Here is an 18,842-nt window from a genome sequence, read left to right on the forward strand (position 1 = left end):
GATAGAGGCAAGAAGGTTGTTTCCACTGGTAAGTGAGACTAGAACTAGGGGACATGGCCTCAAGATTCAGGGGAGTAGATTTAGGGTGGAGATGAGGAGGAACTGCTTTTCTTAGAGAATGGTGAATCTGTGGAATTCTCTGCCCAATGAAGAAGTGAAAGCTACTGCAGTAAATGTATTTAAGACAAGTTTGGATAGATTTTTGCCTAGTAGGAAATTTAAGGGTTATGGGAAAAAGGCAGGTAGATGGAGATGAGACCATGGCTAGATCAGCCACAATCTTATTGAATGGGGGAGCAGGCTGTAATAGAAGACTTTATTGTTGTCACTATCAAAAACACCATTGATCTTCATGGTGTCTGCAAGCTTATAGCCATGTTCACATCCATGGTGTTAATGTACATAACAAACAGCAAGTGCCTCAGCACAGATCCCTGAATTACACCACTAATCACAGGCTTCCAGTTGCAAAAACAACCTTTTATCATCACCCTTTTTCTCACCAATCCAACTTTGACTCCGCTTTGCCAGATTGCCTGTGGGCTGATACCTGTGGAGCAGTCTCCCATGTGGGACCTTAGATTACATCAAGTGCACTGCCTTCATCAACACTCTTAAAAAGATTCAATCAGGTGTGTAAGATGGGATCGCCTCTTAAGGTATCTATGTGTGTATTGATTAATTTGCCTCTTCCAAGTCAGATTCATCCTTACCCTCAGAAGTTTTTCTTTTTCCCCTACTAAAGGTTTTAGACTCACCAGCCTGTAATTACAGGTTTCCCCCCACCATCCAAAGGTAGAGCATTCCTATGAAACGGTTCGTAAGCGGAAATGGCGTGAAGCGAAGAAGCAATTACCATTTATTTATATGGGAAAATTTTGTGAGCATTCGCAGACCCAAAAATAACCTACCAAATCATGCCAAATAACACATAAAACCTAAAATAACAGTAACATATAGTAAAAGCAGGAATGATATGATAAATACACAGCCTATATAAAGTAGAAATACTTTTCCACAATCATTACTGCACTGTTCTCCGTAGCGAAAATCTCACGCAAGTGCTGTCGGCAAAAAATCTCACGTAAGCGCTGTTGGCAAAAACACGGCGCAAGCGCTCTCCAGTAACCTTTAAGCTATGAAGCTGCCAAATCATACCAAATAACATGTAAAAATACACAGCCTATATAAAGTAGAAATAATGTATGTACAGGGTAGTCTCACTTACTGGAATCGGGACAGTGCCGAGCACACTGATGGTGGTGTGTTAGGCTGAGTCGTCGCAGGTTGGGTGGTGCAGTGGCCCCCACCCTCCAGACCACCGACTGATACCGATCCGCGAAGCGTGCAGAGGTGCAGCGGTAGCCGAGAGGCACACAGCACATCTTTAAGAAAAAAGCCGAAGCAAACATGCTAATTAATTAGGTGCTGCCTGGCATGTAATTGTCGGCCCAGATCAGTGCCGATTTCCAATTGCATCGTCTCTGGTCTGGGCCGACAATTGTGTGTCAGGCGGCACCTGATTAATTAGTATGCTTATTTCCGCTTTTTTCTTCAAGATGTGCTGTGTGCCTCCCGGCTACCGCTGCAATCTCCACGAATCAGTATCTGTCCGCGGCCTGGGTGTTGGGGTGGTGGGACACTGGGATGTCATCTCGTCGTCTGTTTCCATTAGAGCAGGCAGCTCATCTTCTCCTATGACTGCCCGCCTCGATGTCAAAGGTCGAGGTTCGTCGTCTGCTGTGGCTGATGTGGAAGGCTTGCTTGACTGCTGAGCCTCGCACATTTTTCTATCATACAGTTCTTTGTAAGGACTCAAACCATCTTGCAAGTATCCCCTAAACCTACGTACCTTTTCAAAATTAAAGTCATACTTTATCATTGCAGCGAAAATCTCACGCAGTTGCTTCACGTTCAGTTTGCTTCTGCATTCGGTTTCGATTGTTATCCTTTCTTCTTCCAATTGCATCAGCTCTTCATCTATCAGTTCTTGGTCATGGGATGCCAAAACCTCTTCAACATCATCTTCGTCAGCTTCCACAAGCCAAACTCACTTTGTCCTTGGTTCATTCACCATGATCGAAACGCTTAATTATGTCTAGTTTTACGCTAAGTGTAACACCCTTACGAGCTCTTTAGGCTTTCCCGATACCTTAGAACTCATCTTGCTAACGGCTGCTCACAGGCACGTGTTTAAGCAATGCCGGCTAGAATGCAGTTCTGAATCCGGGGGAGACTGGCTGCTCGGGACGCGCACTGCTTTTTATCTCGCGCTGCTTTTTTTTCGTGACAGTGAAAACACCTTCTGAAGGCGAAAACAGAGAACTAATGTAGGTCTTTCGTAACAGTGAGGTTTCGTAAAGCGAACGTTGGAAAAGCGGGGGACACCTGCACCTGGTTTATCTCCACTGTATTCGAAGGCAATCATGAATATATCCTTCCAATATCTTGATGAATTTATCATGGAGTCATTACAAGGGGTGTGTGTGACTGTACTATAGCACCAAATTAATATCCCCACTGGCTTGCGAGTACTCCAGTGCTGTTCATTAGTTCTCTGTAACGTATTGTAAGCTACAGAGTAAATCAGCACTTGTTCAGAAGTTGTGACCGAGGATCTTTCTATTGAGCAAGATGTCTGGTTTTGTCTGCTGAGTTCTTCATGAAACTGCTTGTGTGGTTTTCCAGCAGTCATTTATGCTGTGCGCTGGTTGCTTGTGAATAAGAAACATGATTTAAAGCACATTTGTTACACTCCCCAGGGCTGTGATCCTCTGTTTCAGAGTAATGAAGCAGACTGATGACTAATTTTTGCAAAAGCTCTCTGAACAGTTGCAGGATTTTGTAATCTTTATGTAACAGGTGACTCTTAAAGGATTCTTGGTGATGCGTCTAGATTAAGTGACTTCTATGTTGCTGCAGACACAAAATGCAGGAAGAGCTCAGCAGGTTAGGTGGCATCTATGGAAATGAATAAACAGTCGACTTTTCAGGCTATTTTAATTCCTTTTCTCATTCCGTTCTGATATGTTGGTCCATGGCCTCCACTTCTGCCTTGATGAGACCACTGTCAGGTTGCAGGAGCAACCCTTCATATTTTGTCTAGGAAACCTCCAGCCTGGGCATGAGCATCGATTTCGCCAACTTCCGGTAATATTTTTCCCGTCCCCTCCCCTTTTCTTCAATTCTCCACTCTGATCTCTCATTACTTCTCACCTATTTATCACCTCCCCGTAGTGACCCTCTTCCTTCCCTTTTTCCCATGGCCCACTCTCCTGTCCTATCAGATTCCTTCCTCTCCCGTCCTTTGCCTTTTCTGCCTAGCACCTCCCAGATTCTTACTTCATCCCCCTTCCTTCACCTACTTGGCTTCACCTATCACCTTCTAGCTTGTCTTCCTTCCCCTTTCCACAGCACCTTATTCTGGCATCATTCCCCTTCCTTTCCAGTCTTGATAAATGACCTGAAACATTCATTTCCATAAATGTTGCCCGACCTGATGAGTTTCTCCAGCATGTGTGTGTTGCTCTGGATTCCCAGCATCTGCACAATTTTTCTTACAGATGTTGCTGCAGAACTGGTTTATTTTAGTAAAATGAAAAAGATTTGTTTAATCTTTTCTTCAGGCAGATTCATCAGAGTTAAAAGCTGTTAAGTAGCAATAAATATAGAATGGCTACAAGCGTACTGGAGTAGTTAGTTGGATAATAGTTTAGTGATTATAGTTCTAACTCATTTGTCATGGATCTCTGGCTGCTGACCAATTCACTCAGTAATTTGGGTCCTTTGAATATTAGTCAATTAGTTAATTACAATGCTGTGACTTTTGAGAGCAGGGGTTAATCTATATTAAAGTGGACTTTTTCAGTCCCCTGTAATGCATTAAAAGATGTGCCTTATTAACTTTCCATCACTTATGTAAATCTTTTAAGATAAAAAAAAACAACAAATTCTCTTGAATGATTCTTTTTGTAAATGATTCATCTTGTATCCATACTGTCTTCCTCGGTTTCCCCAAATTATTATGTAGATAGTATCTTATACACCTGCGAGAAGATTTTCCATTAATAACTTGTCCTGTTTCTGATTGAAAGCGTTGTGTCTGCATCTGTGCATCACACAATTCTTGCATGTGCCAGTGTGTGTCATAAACATTTTGTAGTTTAGTAAGAATAGTAGTGCTAGTCTTTTTTATCTCCTAAGTGTTCATGCTTATTTTATCAAGGTATTTAGTGCATAACCACAACAAACTGTTCTTGAATTCCTTTAATGCTGCAAACGGACTATTCTATTGCTCTTCAAAGAGACCAAGAATAACATTGAACATTCTCCAAATTTCGTTAATAGTGTTATGCATGACAATTGAGTTGAAGGTGCTTAAAAATGCAGAGAGGGGTAAAGTTTAAGAAGAGCATTCTACAGAGTTAGGCTGAGGTGACTGCTGCTGCCAATGGGGTAGGGTAGTAAGCAGAAAGTGCTTGGGTGTAAGGGTGCAAGAGGAGGACACGACTGGAGTAGGTGCTGAAGAAAAGATGGATTACCTTTTGAGAGCAATCGGAGCATATGAGTGAGGCATAGATCATAGTTCAGCAAGACATCAAATAATACAGTTACACTAAACAGGTATCTGAGTTTTGTTGAACCGAGGGAAAGATCCTGGAGGGAGAAAAGGGTTACACTGAACTGGTATTACCCATTGGAGGCTGGAAATGGCATGTGTGGAAGCGAGATCCAAACGCAATGTTCCCAATGTCATATAGTGTCTATCACTGCAAGTGAATGAGTTTCCGTACTGATGTGATGTTTCATCAGAATGAACCAGTCCCTTCTCAAGGGACCAATGGATAAATGAGTACATTAATCATTCCATATTAAAACCCCGCAGGAAATACTTCCCACTGAAGTTTGCAGCCTTCCATATCTGTCTCTGTGCCTCTCCTGGAGGAACTCGGGCAATATCTATGAAAATGAATAAGCAGTCAACGTTTCGGGTCAAGACTCTTTTTCAGGATTGAGAAGGAAGGGGGGAAAGATGTCAGAATAAAAAGGTGGGGGGAGGTGAAGGAGACTAGCGGGAAGGTGAGAGGTGAAGTCAGATGGGTAGGAAAGGTCAAGTGCTGGAGAAGAAGGAATCTGATAAGCGAGGAGACTGGACCATAGGAGAAGGGGAAGGATGAGAGGCACCAGGGGGAGGTGATAGACAGGCGAAAGGGGTAAGAGGCCAATGTAGGGAAAAGAAGAATAGGGGAAGGGGAGGGAAAATTTTTACTGGGAGAAGAAATCTATGTTCATGCCACCGGGAAGTTCTGCTTCAGGCGGATATTGCAGAGGTGCCACCAAAGCGGTCCCCAGCTTACAGGTCTCACCGATGTTGAGGAGGCTGCATTGGGAGCGCAGATGACTCCAGCAGATTCACAGGTAAACTGTTGCCTCACCTTGAAGCACTGTTTGTGGCACTGAAGGGTGGTGATGAGAAAGCTGAATGGACAGCTGTAGCACTTTGGCCACTTGCAGGGATAAGTGTGAGGAGGGACGAATGGACAAGGGAATCACAGAGTTCAATGTTCTTCCTTGTTTACCTTGTTGGCAATATTCCTACTAAAGTGGTAACATCAAAATGATCATTGTAGCAAGCACTCTTTAAATGTTGGTGCCTTTCAGATTGTTTTGTCTATGGTTGAGCATGTGGAAATTCTAGTATTTAATTATTGGAACATGTGTTGACATCGGTGTTTACATACCAGGCCATGATGCAACCAGTTAACATAGTCTTCACTGTGCAACTGAAGAAGTTTGTTAAAGGGCGACACGGTAGTGCAGTGTTTAACACGATACTGCTACAGCTCAGGACATTCTGGAGTTCAGGTTCAATTCTGGTGCCGTCCGTAAGGAGTCTCTTTACCGCCACCCATAAATGCATGTGTTTTCCCACACAGTTCAAAGACATCCTGGGTAGGTTAATTGGTCATTGTAAACTGTCTCGTAATTAGGTTAGGGTTAATTGGGGTTGTGGGGTTGCAGGGACGGCATGGCTCAAAGGGCTGGAAGGGCCTAATCTGCACTCCATGGCTAAATAAATCGATAATAAATGTGAGAGCAATTTTAATAGAACAATAGTTATGACAACTGAAAGTTGCCTTGCATTAGATGTGTTAGCCTGGCATTATTTATGGACAAGCTAATGGAATCTTCATTCAAAGGTGCAATGTAGAAAATATAGATACTCAAATTACCATTTGGTGGGCATGGATTTCAAAGCAGAAGATCTTTAACCAACCTTCATGAATACTTTAACCTTGTCCTCTTTTGAGTCTACTTTAATATGAATTGATTCTTGGAAAGATCTTTAAGAAACAGAATGGTAGAATTATCAAGCAGGTTGCATCATGTGGAGTTGGGACAAATAACAACGAACGGACAGGTTAAGGAGGGGTTTAGTGCTAACACATGTTGTTCACGAGTTAAATAATTTGAATCCTGGTCCAAATACAGTATCAATTTGTGGATGATATCAAATTTCTGGTATTATTAATCCTGAGAGCTGTGACATTTTCTAAACACAAGTAGGTTATACGGATCCTGACGCGGTCTGGGCCGTACCCTCCAAATATCCGAACCTGCCTCTCGTTTTTTTTTTGCACTACCTACTTTCCCTTTCTATTTTCTATTCATGATTTGTAATTTAAATTTTTAATATTTTCTATCGATTTGTACTCCAGGGAGCGCAAAGCGCAGAATCAAATATCGCTGTGATGATTGTATGCTCTAGTATCAATTGTTTGGCGACAATAAAGTAAAGTATTGAACCTCCATGAAACACTGAGCACAACTGGAGAGCTGTGTCCATGTTAGGTTATTGTATGCTGGAAGCTATTTTATGGCTTCTGAAAGTGCTAAGAAGATTTAGTCCAGCAATGCTAGGGGTAAAAAAACTTCAATTATATGGATAGACTTGAGAAAAGGGGTTGGTCTCCTTACGGTAGAAATAGATGGGAGGTGATTTCCTTGCAGTCTTCAAAATCATGTGCCTAGATATGGTGAGTGAAAAGAAATTATTCATGTTGATGAGGTTGAAAACCAGAGGGCACAGACTTAATATGACTGGCAGTGGTGACATGAGGAAAATCTTTTTTCCACTCTGTAGTGGGAATTATCATCTGGAAGTTACTGAGTTGTTGCTTTCAGAAGGAAAGTTAATAGATATTTGTGAGAGAGAGAGAGATACCACAAAACTACAGAGTAGGAACCATGACATAACATGGATTACTGAGCCTTTCATGTTGCCTGCTTGGTGCTGTAATGATTCTGTGCTTCATAGAGAACAGTTTTTCATCAAAGATTTGACTGAAGGGTATCCTACAGTTGTGAAGCTGTTCAACAGGGATGTAAAGATCTCTTTGTTTACAGTTAAATCTTTTGTAGTAGCCCCACCCTCATTAGTGCTGTAAGTGTGATGGTTATGAATAATAAGCCCACAAAGACATTGAGGAATTTCTTTGAAAGCAGTGAGGAAGTCTCCGCTTTTTATACAGTTGTGACATGTCAACAACTGCATGAGAACAATGGTAGCATAATGAAACTTGAAGCCCTCCGTTAGGGTCAACCATGGATGTTGCGTCCTAGCTATCTACATTCAATATGCAAGCCAGGGCAGTACAATATAGAGAGCAACCTGTTGCTCTTGCAGTAGGCTCCCCCTCTCCATATAGCTGATGAATCTAAAGGAACTGCAGAGACTGATACAGTTTGGCAGCAGAGGCATCACAGGAGTTACCAGTCAGCATTGAACTCAACATAGGGCTGCCTTAGGTATTCCAGCTCCAGATTTTTCCCTCGGGGTTTACTCCTGAAGCCTTCATCATTAGTGGGTATGGCCGCAAAACAATCAAGGTTTGAGATCAGATTTTTCCTCCTAGATGACCTAACAACCATGGCTGACAAGCCCCATCTATCTGCAGCAACTTTTTTTTTAAGGAGCTAGTAACCCACCTTTACTCCTCCTCTTGCCAGTATAAGCAGTTCTGCTGGGCTTAGTAGCTGAGGCGCACGTGAAAGACAGGAGCTGGACTTGGCTGTCAGAGGCTAGTTGAGACACATGCCATTGGGAGCATGTAATGGGAACTTATCCGCATTACCACCCCCTCCTTCACCTCCACCAGCTATGACAACTTTATGGAATCTAAAAAGAATTATGAATGCTGTAAAACTGAAAAAATCAGAAAATATTGCAAGTGCTCAACTCTTCACACAGATGCTAGCTGATTGAGTAATGTTTCTGGTCCACAACTTATTATCAAGGTCCTTGAATTGAAAAGTTTCAGTCTTTCTGTGAGTGAATGCTGCCTGACCCAGGTGTTTCTGACATTCTTTGTTATAATGGGATAGTATATTAAGTTACTCATCTGGCAGCCTGATTGCTCAATCTCACTTTCAAAAGCAAAAGTACTATGAAGGGATTTTAATTTCAGTAAATTAATCTATAGAACTTCGGCTTCATTAATGTTCACTATGAAATCTACTGTCTTACCTGGTCTGGGCTGTATAAGACAACAGTCATCAGTATGTTTAACTTTTAATGCCCCCCTCCCCCCCCCTCCAAAATTCAGAGGCTGTCAGCAGTGAGCAGTAATGTTTGGATTACAAGTGACAAACACTTCATGTGATAGTCATTTAAAAAAAAATCAGGATATATTGGTACAGGGAATTAAGGTGGGAGGGGGCTACAGAGCATAGACACTAGCAGGGACCTGTTTCTGTACTGTGGCTCTGTGACACACTTAGGACTGCACGTAAGAGGGATGCAGATGCTGAGAAAGGTGAAGACCAAGCCACATCATCGGCTGCGTTCTTCTGATTTCATTATTTTGGGGGAGAGGTAACCTTTCTAGGATATAATTAACCTTTTCAGGTTGCTCTCTGGTGGGTGACAGTCATTGGATCTGATGGCTGACTGCGGCTCATTAGCTTTGTGTTATTGAGAAAATTGGCCACAGCAACTAAAATGACTCCTTCAGAATTTGAAGCAGCTAATCCTGCACTGCAGACCATATATTTCCCCCATCCACTCCCTAGCCACCCTTCCATTCACTTCAAGTCCCCCACCTTTGTGGATCATTGCTTTTGTTACCCTGTCCTTGTACGAACATCGTCCCTCACAGTTTCCTTTCCAGGATGGTTCACCCACTTCGTGTAAATCTGATATCCTGTGTCCAGGCTAGATATCCATTGAATGAGTTTCTACCAACTTCTTCCCAACCTAGCAAAGTACTTCAAATTTGGCATCCCTCTCACCCACTCATTTGAATGCTAGTTAGTGCTGTCCTATGCACCTTTCCAGTACATACTTTCTGTGGCAGTGTTAAGTGGTGTAAAGGGTACACTGCATTTCTCAGAAGAAAAGAATGGCTCACTAATAGTCTGAAAATTAATAGTATTTTATGCATTTGGAAAGAATAGATCATCCAGTAATTTTGATTTAACAATATGACAAGGAGAATGCTGGTTTTATGTTTAAAAATAATTTTAAGAGGGTGTTTATACGATGCATTTGAGAGTGGATTATTCAAGTTATAATGGGGTTGAAAGAAGAATGAGCACAGCAGTTAATATGACACAGGCCGATGGGATGTATTGAAATTGGTTTATTATTGTCACATTTACTGAGGTACAGTGAAAAGCTTGTCTTGCTGGTTGTAGTACTCTCGCATCAGGAATAAAGGTTTATGAGGATAGCACAGGGAAATGGTGTTGTGGTAGTAAAACTGCCATGATTGTTAAATGGTGGAGCAGGGTTAATGGGCCTATAGACTCGTCCCATTGATTACTTTTTCTGGTTGACTTTTTTCTCTCAATTCTTCACTTTCCACCAGAATAATCTCTCGTCAGTTTGCTTAACTTGAATAATTCACTCAATTGAGAATTATCAGATGGTTTGAAATGTGACGCACTCCACACAGCCACTAGTGATGAGTTTACAGATTGTTACTATACGCATGAATTATCTTGTAGTTTTGACCAGAGATTCAGTAGCTGAGCTATACATTGCATTAAAATCAACATAAATTTAGGAAGTCCATTTGCTGCAGACCTGTTCCAGGTTTAGGGTCTTGACTGTAAATATTGCACTGTGGAATTTAAATGCAGCTTTTTGGCTTGTTTTTCCACTTAAATGCACTGTACTTTCCTTTGTTCCATATTGGAAATTTGATCTTCCAGTCCCATATCCGAATTTTTTCTTAGCACACATAAAAGTTGCTGGTGAACGCAGCAGGCCAGGCAGCATCTCTAGGAAGAGGTACAGTCAACGTTTCGGGCCGAGACCCTTCGTCAGGACGGGTCTCGGCCCGAAACGTCGACTGTACCTCTTCCTAGAGATGCTGCCTGGCCTGCAACTTTTATGTGTGTTGCTTGAAGTTCCAGCATCTGCAGATTTCCTCGTGTTAGTGGAATTTTTTCAGTGTTTGGTTTTACAGACATTACCATCGATTACCACTTTTTGTTTTCGTATTGTTGACAGGCCTTGCGAGAGGGAAAGCGCTGCGTCACTGCTCATTGGCTGAACACAGTCTTAAAGAAGAAGAAGATGGTTCCACCTCACAGAGCACTTCATTTTCCTGTAGCTTTCCCACCAGGTGGAAAACCCTGCTCTCAACATGTGAGTAACCAGCTACAGGAGTTTCACGTTGGCTTAATAATTAACTTTTCGAAAACTTCTGAGTGTTGATCGCCATGTTTTGTCAGTAAGTAGGACAGTACACCATAGAGCAGAAGACATATACTTAGTGTATTGTGTTTGAAGATTATCCTGTTGTATACAAGTATAATAATTAATTATGTAATATTAAAAAATAAAAGGTAGAACATAAGACAAAATTAGAAATGTACAATACTTTTATCAGGCTTTTGAATTGGTATGGTTAAACTTCATTCACCACTAGATTGAATTGATTTATGACCTACAGATTTGCTTTCAAAGACACTTTCTAACTCATCAGTATTACTTTTATTTGCACAGTTTGTCATCTCGTCAGTCTTCTGTTAACAGAATTTTATGAAAAATCTATAAATGTCTGCATGAAAATGATTTTCAAAGTAGTATATGTTAATATCTGAATGTCATTGCCATTATTTATTGCATATCCCTTAAAGATGCTGATGACATCCATTTGAGAGTTTTATTTAAAAATCAATTAACCATAGATGTGCATCAGCAATTTGGGATTTTGTGGAACCTGTGCTGATCCAAAATTCTCCTTTTTGGATCAACTTTTACATTCCTTTCATGAAAAGCTGAAAAATAATCAACCCAAAACTGGCTTCAACAGCAAGCATTCTTCCAATACAGACCATGGGATATAGAAGTAAGATAGGGTAATTCAGCCCATCATGTCTGTTCTGCCATTCAGTCATAGCTGTTTTGTTTTATAAAAAAAGCGCCCTCCTCTCTGTTGCCCTTAACCCTTTTACCAATTAAAAATTTATCAATCTTTACCAACATAACGCGTTGGAGAAACTCAGCAGTTTAGCCAGCATCTGTGGAGGAAATTGGACAGCTGACATTTTCTATCGAGTCCCTTCATCTGAAGTAGAAATAAAGGGGGGAGTTGGCCAGTATAAAATGGTGGGGAGAAGGGGTGGATCAAGAGTTGGGTGGTAAGTGGATCAGTTGAGGGTGGGGAAATGACAAAGGGCTAAAGGAAAATAAATCTGATTGGATGGTGGACCATGAACTAATGGGAGGGTGGTGGGGAGGAAAACTGATCAGAAAAGTATTTGGATGATGGACAGATTGAGAGGGAAGAGGAGGGAAAGGTGATGGGGTTTGGTGTGAAAAGTGGGGAACAAAACTAAGTTGTTATGTGCGGTTAGGGAAATCAATGTTCTTGCCATCAGGTTGGAGGCTATCAAGGCAGAATATGAGGTGCTGTTCCACTAACCTGCATCTAGCCTCTATTTAGTAGTAGAAGTAGGTGGCTGTACAAACCTGTTGATGTGAAAAAGGGAAGTGAAATTAAAATGGTTAGTCACCGGGAGAACCCAGCTGGTACTGTGGCCAGAGCAAAGTACTCGATAAATGGATTTTACCCCCTTCCCCCAGTCTGCATGTCCAACAACCAATCTCTATCTTAAATATACCCAATGGCTTGGCTTCCGTAGCCCTCTGTGACCACAAATTCATTGCCTTCTGGCTGAAGAAGTTTCTCTTCATCAAATTTGTATCAATCTCTACCAGCACAAAGCGTTGGAGGAACTCAGATAGCATCTATGGGGGAACTTGGACAGGTGACATTGGTTGGCACATAGTGTAGTGGTTAGTACAGCAGCGATCCGGGCTCAATTCCTGCCGCTGTTTGTAAGGTGTCTGTACATTCTCCTTGTGACCGCGTGGGTTTCTCCGGGTGCTCTGGTTCCCTCCCACAGTCCAAACAGCTACCGATTGGTAGGTTAATTGGTTATTGTAAATTGTCTAGTGATTAAAGTAAAGGCATCCGTTAGTCTTGCGAGACCATGGATCAGCGCCTGGAAAGTCTTCACTTTCCAGGGCGCAGGCCTGGGCAAGGTTGTATGGAAGACCAGCAGATGCCCATGCTGCAAGTCTCCCCTCTCCACGACACCCATGTTGACCAAGGGAAGGGCATTAGGACCCATACAGCTTGGCACCAGTGTCGTCGCACAGCAGTATGTGATTAAGTGCTTTGCTCAAGGACACAACACGTTTTATTAGCGACCTGGATGTGGGGCTAGAAGGGTGGGTTGGCAAGTTTGCAGACGACACAAAGGTTGGTGATGTTGTAGATAGTGCAGAGGATTGTCGAAGGTTGCAGAGAGACATTGATAGGATGCAGAAGTGGGCTGAGAAGTGGCAGATGGAGTTCAACCCAGAGAAGTGTGAGATGGTACACTTTGGAAGGACAAACTCCAAGGCAGAGTACAAAGTAAATGGCAGAGTACAAAGTAAATGGTAGGATACTTGGTAGTGTGGAGGAGCAGAGGGATCTGGGGGTACATGTTCACAGATCCCTGAAAGTTGCCTCACAGGTAGGTAGGGTAGTTAAGAAAGCTTATGGGGTGTTAGCTTTCATAAGTTGATGGATAGAGTTTAAGAGTCGTGATGTAATGATGCAGCTCTATAAAACTCTGGTTAGGCCACACTTGGAGTATTGTGTGCAGTTCTGGTCGCCTCACTATAGGAAGGATGTGGAAGCATTGGAAAAGGTACAGAGGAGATTTACCAGGATGCTGCCTGGTTTAAAGAGTATGCATTATGATCAGAGATTAAAGGAGCTAGGACTTTACTCTTTGGAGAGAAGGAGGATGAGAGGAGACATAATAGAGGTGTACAAGATAGTGTGAGGAATAGATAGAGTGGATAGCCAGCACCGTTTCCCCAGGGCACCACTGCTCAATACAAGAGGACATGGTTTTAAGGTAAAGGGTGGGAAGTTCAAGGGGGATATTAGAGGAAAGTTTTTTACTCAGAGAGTGGTTGGTGCGTGGAATGCACTGCCTGAGTCAGTGGTGGAGGCAGATACACTAGTGAAGTTTAAGAGACTACTAGACAGGAATATGGAGGAATTTAAGGTGGGGGCTTATATGGGAGGCAGGGTTTGAGGGTTGGCACAACATTGGGCCGAAGGGCCTGTACTGTGCTGTACTATTCTATGTTCCCTCGGCTGGGGCTCGCTAGTCCAATGCCTTAACCACTTGGCCACGTGCCCACACTGTCTAATGATTAGGCTAGGGTTAAATCGGGGGTTACTGGGCAATGCAGCTCAAAGGGCAGAAAGGGCCCACTCTGCACTGTATCTCAATAAATAAATAGAAGTGTCAGTTCCAAAGGGACATTCCCTTTTATTCTGATGCAGAACCATTGGATTTTAGACTCTCCCACTGATGGAAGCATCCTCTCCATGTACAAACCTTTCAGTATCTGGCTGTCCTCCTGTTAAGACTTCTATTCTTCGCATCATTCTTGTGAACTTGCTCTGGGCCCTCTCCAGGACCAGCACACCCTTCCTTGAATACACGGGCCAAAATTGCTGTCAGTATTCCAGATGAAGTCAGCTTTATATTCTAATCCTCACAAAATGAATACTACTGTTGCATTTACTGCTTTTAGTACCAACTCAGTCTGCAAGTTGACCCTGAGGGAATCCTAAACTAAGAATCCATTCAATTGCACCTCTGATTTCTGAATTTTCTCTCCATTTTGAGAAGAGTCTGCACCTTTATTGCTGCCCGGTGGTGCAGTAGCATTCGCACCTGAGTTTGAGGCGAGTGGTCCCAGGTTTAAATCTCGCCGGCTCCTTGTACCACTTTGCGTCTGTGCTGGGTTGAGCATCAAGCCAGCAACTCTGCCTCGTTATATAAAAAAACAGATAAATGTTTTTGCCACCTGATCCACTACAAGACCCCGAGAGGAACAATTGCACCTTTATTCTTTCTACCAAGGTGCATAAGCATATACTTCCGTATGTTGTTTTCCTTCTGCAGCCTTCCTGCCTCCATGATAACACAAGTTCCTCCACCTGTCTTGATGTTCTCTGCAAACTTGGTCACAATGCCATCAGTTCCCTCATGTAGATCATTAATTTTTGAAGTGAAAGTTGCGCTTTCAACATTGACCCCTTCAGAACTCCACTAATCACAGGTAGCCATCCTAGAAAGAAACCTCTTTATCTCCACATTCTGACTTCTGCCAGTCAGCCAATCTTCTCTCTTTGCTGTTACTTTGCCTGTAATACCACTGGCTTCTACCTTGTTTAGCATCCTTGTGCCTGGTTCCTTGTCAAAGCCCTTCTGAAGTTCAGTTAAAGAACATACACCATCTCTCTTTTGGAAGCCCCTCCCCAACAGTGGGATTTACCCATGCTCTTCACATTTGTAACTGTTTTTGTAATGTTTCCATGATATAAAATTGAGGGATGTAGATTTCCTGTATAAATGGCTAGTAGTGTAAATACACGCAGGCTTTTTCCACTGAGGTTGGGGAGTCTACCACTGGAGGTCATGGGTTAAGGGTGAAAGGTGAAATGTTTAAGGGGAACAAGAGGGGAAAACTTCATTCAGGATGATGAGCGTATGGAATGAACTGCCTGTGGAAATGGTGGATGTGGGTTTGATTTCAACATTTAAGAGAAATTTGGATAGCTATGTGGCCGGGAGGGATACAGAGGGCTATGATGTGAGTGTAGGTTGGTAGGACTAAGCAGTATAATAGTTTGGCATGGACTGAACGGGCTGACAGGCCTGTTTTTGTATGACTCCATGACACTGTTACAGCAGTTATGCTGAAAAATCTGGTCTGTGCATTGAATCACGAATGGAAGTAAAATTTTTATTGGCTTCCATTTCTAACTTGTTTTTAATTGTATTTTGATAATGTTTTTAACAAAACCAATGTTCACTTGCATATTTCATGGCATACTGCATGTTCTTGATGATAAACTAAGGCTCTGCTTTGTCTGTATAACCACTGCCTTAAGCTGCATTTTGACTTTAAGATGTCATGAAAACCATCAGTTTGAAACTACTAGTGTGTACCACTAACATGTACAAAGGTTCATTTATTATCAAAGTATACAACTGAAATTCTTCAATTATCCAAGTAGCCATGAAATTAAAGAAAGGCATCACGATCATCGACCCCGCAAATCCCCCACTAAAAAGACAAACAAATGTGGAACAGGTACATTGACCCTCAAATCTCCCTTCCCCCCCCCCCCCAAAAAAAAAACAAATATGGAGCAGGTACATCAACCCGCAAATCCCCTCTCCTGCACAAAAGGCAAGCAAAACAGTTCAGGCACTCTGGCACCCAATTCCCTCCTTGTGCACAAAAGAAAATGGAAAAAAAAACACAAATCAGGCAATGTTGGTGAATGAGCGTAACAGGCAAAGAAGTTGTTGACCAAATGGGGACATTAATTGTTTAAGAAGGGGCTAATATGAGATTTGTGTAAATGGTGGATAATGATGACGGGGGTCCGTGTGCACAGGATCAGAAAAAGAGGGCTGCAAGCTAAGCCAGCTCCATCATGAACACCAGTCTCCTGCAGTGAGGACGACTTCAAAAGGTAATGCCTGAAAAAGTGGCATCAATCATTAAGGACCCCCATCACCCAGGATATGCCCTCTTCTTATTACCACCATCAGTGAAGAGACACAGGAGACTGAAGTCACACACAAAATGCTTTAGGAACATCATCTTCCCCTGTGCCTTCAGATTTCTGATTGGACAATGAACCAACCCATAAAGACTACCTCATTATTTCTGCGCTCTTTTAGACTAAGTTATTTTTATTACTGTAATTTATAATATTTCTATGTATTGTACTGTACTGCTTCCATAAATAAATTTCATGGCATAGGGAATATCAGTGATATTAAACCTCACTCTGATTCATTTGGATGAGTTATCCTTGGAAAAGTGATTATGCAGGGCAATGATGGTGAAGTTCAGTTTGGCATTGTTATAACTTCTGCTCCACCGTAAGAAGCTAGTCACTTGTGACTATGAGCAAGAAGATGCACGTTACTCATTCCTTTCAATAATTGTCAAAAAAAAACTGATCGGTTGATTGTTTCTGAGATACTTTGAAATTTATTTTCTATCATGAAAATCATTCAGGCAAATCAAAACGTGGTTTTCTTTTCCTTGAACAGTTAATGCAAGTGTGTCAGCTTCTTGAGTCCAATGGGAAGGCAGTATGGGAAACAGATTTACAGATGAGGCTTGCTTGGTTTGTATTGTAGGATTGTCGAGTCTTCATAATTTGTATTAGTGTCACAAAATTAATTTTCATCTTTCACTTGAATCAACTATGTTTTGCTGATAAGTTGAATAAAGTGCTTGTAAAACAAGAACCAAATTAAAATAAACCTAAGTGAGAACTAAGCAGCAAACTTCACTGTTCTTCATGCCCGTGCTTCAGTGGTGCTGGATTGATTCATGAAGATTTTTATTTAAAGTGACTATAAAGTTTTCTTCTCCCTTTCCCTATCAAACTGAGATTTATTAGTTCCACTATTGATTCATGAGCCTTAATCATGCCTGTCTTCTCTGCCAATTAGTAGCCTAGCCAATTGGAACATCTACTATTCAGTTACTGTGGCAATTTAATGTACTTTAAATGACAACTATTAATGATTGGGAAGGAGCACAGTGATGGCTACATAGCCATCACTTAATTTTGTATTTTGTCTAGAGTTCTTGTTTTGTGCAGTCAAATAAGTTCAATAATTCAATGGTGATGTTAAAACCAAACATCAGCTAATTTCAGCTAATCAGCTAATTATGATGTAGTGGCCATTACAGAGACTTGGCTGGCACCAGGGCAGGAATGGATTCTCAATATTCCTGGATTTCAGTGCTTTAAAAGGGATGGAAAGGGGGGAAAAGGGGGAGGAGGGGTGGCATTACTGGTCAGGGTTACTATTACAGCTACAGAAATGGTGGGTAATGTAGCAGGATCGTCTTTTGAGTCAGTATAGTTGGAAGCCAGGAACAGGAAGGGAGCTGTTACTCTATTGGGAGTATTCTTTAGGCCCCCTGGTAGCAGCAGAGATACAGAGGAGCAGATTGGGAGACAGATTTTGGAAAGGTGCAAAAATAACAGGGTTGTTATCATGGGTGACTTTAACTTCCCGAATATTGATTGGCACCTGATTAGTTCCAAGGGTTTAGATGGGGCAGAGTTTGTTAAGTGTGTTCAGGACGGATTCCTGTCACAGTATGTGGACAGGCCGACTAGGGGGGGATGCCATACTAGATCTAGTACTAAGTAATGAACCGGGTCAGGTCACAGATCTCTCAGTGGGTGAGCATCTGGGGGACAGTGACCACCGCTCCCTGGCCTTTAGCAGTATCATGGAAAAGGATAGAATCAGAGAGGACAGGAAAGTATTTAATTGGGGAAGGGCAAATTATGACGCTTAAGGCTAGAACTTGCGGGTGTGAATTGGGATGACGTTTTTGCAGGGAAATGTACCATGGACATGTGGCTGATATTTAGAGATCTCTTGCAGGATGTTAGGGATAAATTTGTCCCTGTGAGGAAGATAAAGAATGGTAGGGTGAAGGAACCATGGGTGACAAGTGAGGTGGAAAATCTAGTCAGGTGGAAGAAGGCAGCATACATGAGGTTTAGGAAGCAAAGATCAGATGGGTCTATTGAGGAATATAGGGAAGCAAGAAAGGAGCTTAAGAAGGGGCTGAGAAGGCCTTGGTGAGCAGGGTAAAGGAAAACCCCAAGACATTCTTCAATTATGTGAAGAACAAAAGGATGACAGGAGTGAAGGTAGGACCAATTAGAGATAAAGGTGGGAAGATGTGCCTGGAGGCTGTGGAAGTGAGCAAGGTCCTCGATGAATACTTCTCTTCGGTATTCACCAATGAGAGGGAACTTGATGATGGTGAGGACAATATAAGTGAGGTTGATGTTCTGGAGCATGTTGATATTAAGGGAGAGGAGGTGTTGGAGTTGTTAAAATACATTAGGACAGATAAGTCCCCGGGGCCTGACGGAATATTCCCCAGGCTGCTCCAAGAGGCGAGGGAAGAGATTGCTGAGCCTCTGGCTAGGATCTTTATGTCCTCATTGTCCATGGGAATGGTACCGGAGGATTGGAGGGAAGCGAATGTTGTCCCCTGTTCAAAAAAGGTAGTAGGGATATTCCGGGTAATTATAGACCAGTGAGCCTTATGTCTATGGTGGGAAAGCTGTTGGAAAAGATTCTTAGAGATAGGGTCTATGGGCATTTAGAGAATCATGGTCTGATCAGGGACTGTCAGCATGGCTTTGTGAAGGACAGATCGTGTCTAACAAGCCTGATAGAGTTCT

General features: G+C 42.3%; 1 protein-coding gene across 2 annotated transcripts in view; it reads left to right on the plus strand.

The window, feature by feature from the left end:
* Positions 1-18,842, plus strand: part of paxip1 (PAX interacting (with transcription-activation domain) protein 1) — a 140,593-nt gene that overhangs the window by 66,637 nt on the left and 55,114 nt on the right. For both annotated transcript variants that reach the window (XM_072254061.1, XM_072254062.1), the window contains exon 10: positions 10,517-10,654. In XM_072254061.1, coding sequence (XP_072110162.1) covers positions 10,517-10,654 — 138 coding nt within the window. The remainder of the gene's footprint in view (positions 1-10,516; positions 10,655-18,842) is intronic.

The sequence above is a fragment of the Mobula birostris genome, chromosome 3 (assembly GCF_030028105.1).
Source record: "Mobula birostris isolate sMobBir1 chromosome 3, sMobBir1.hap1, whole genome shotgun sequence".
NCBI classification, from domain to species: domain Eukaryota; kingdom Metazoa; phylum Chordata; class Chondrichthyes; order Myliobatiformes; family Myliobatidae; genus Mobula; species Mobula birostris.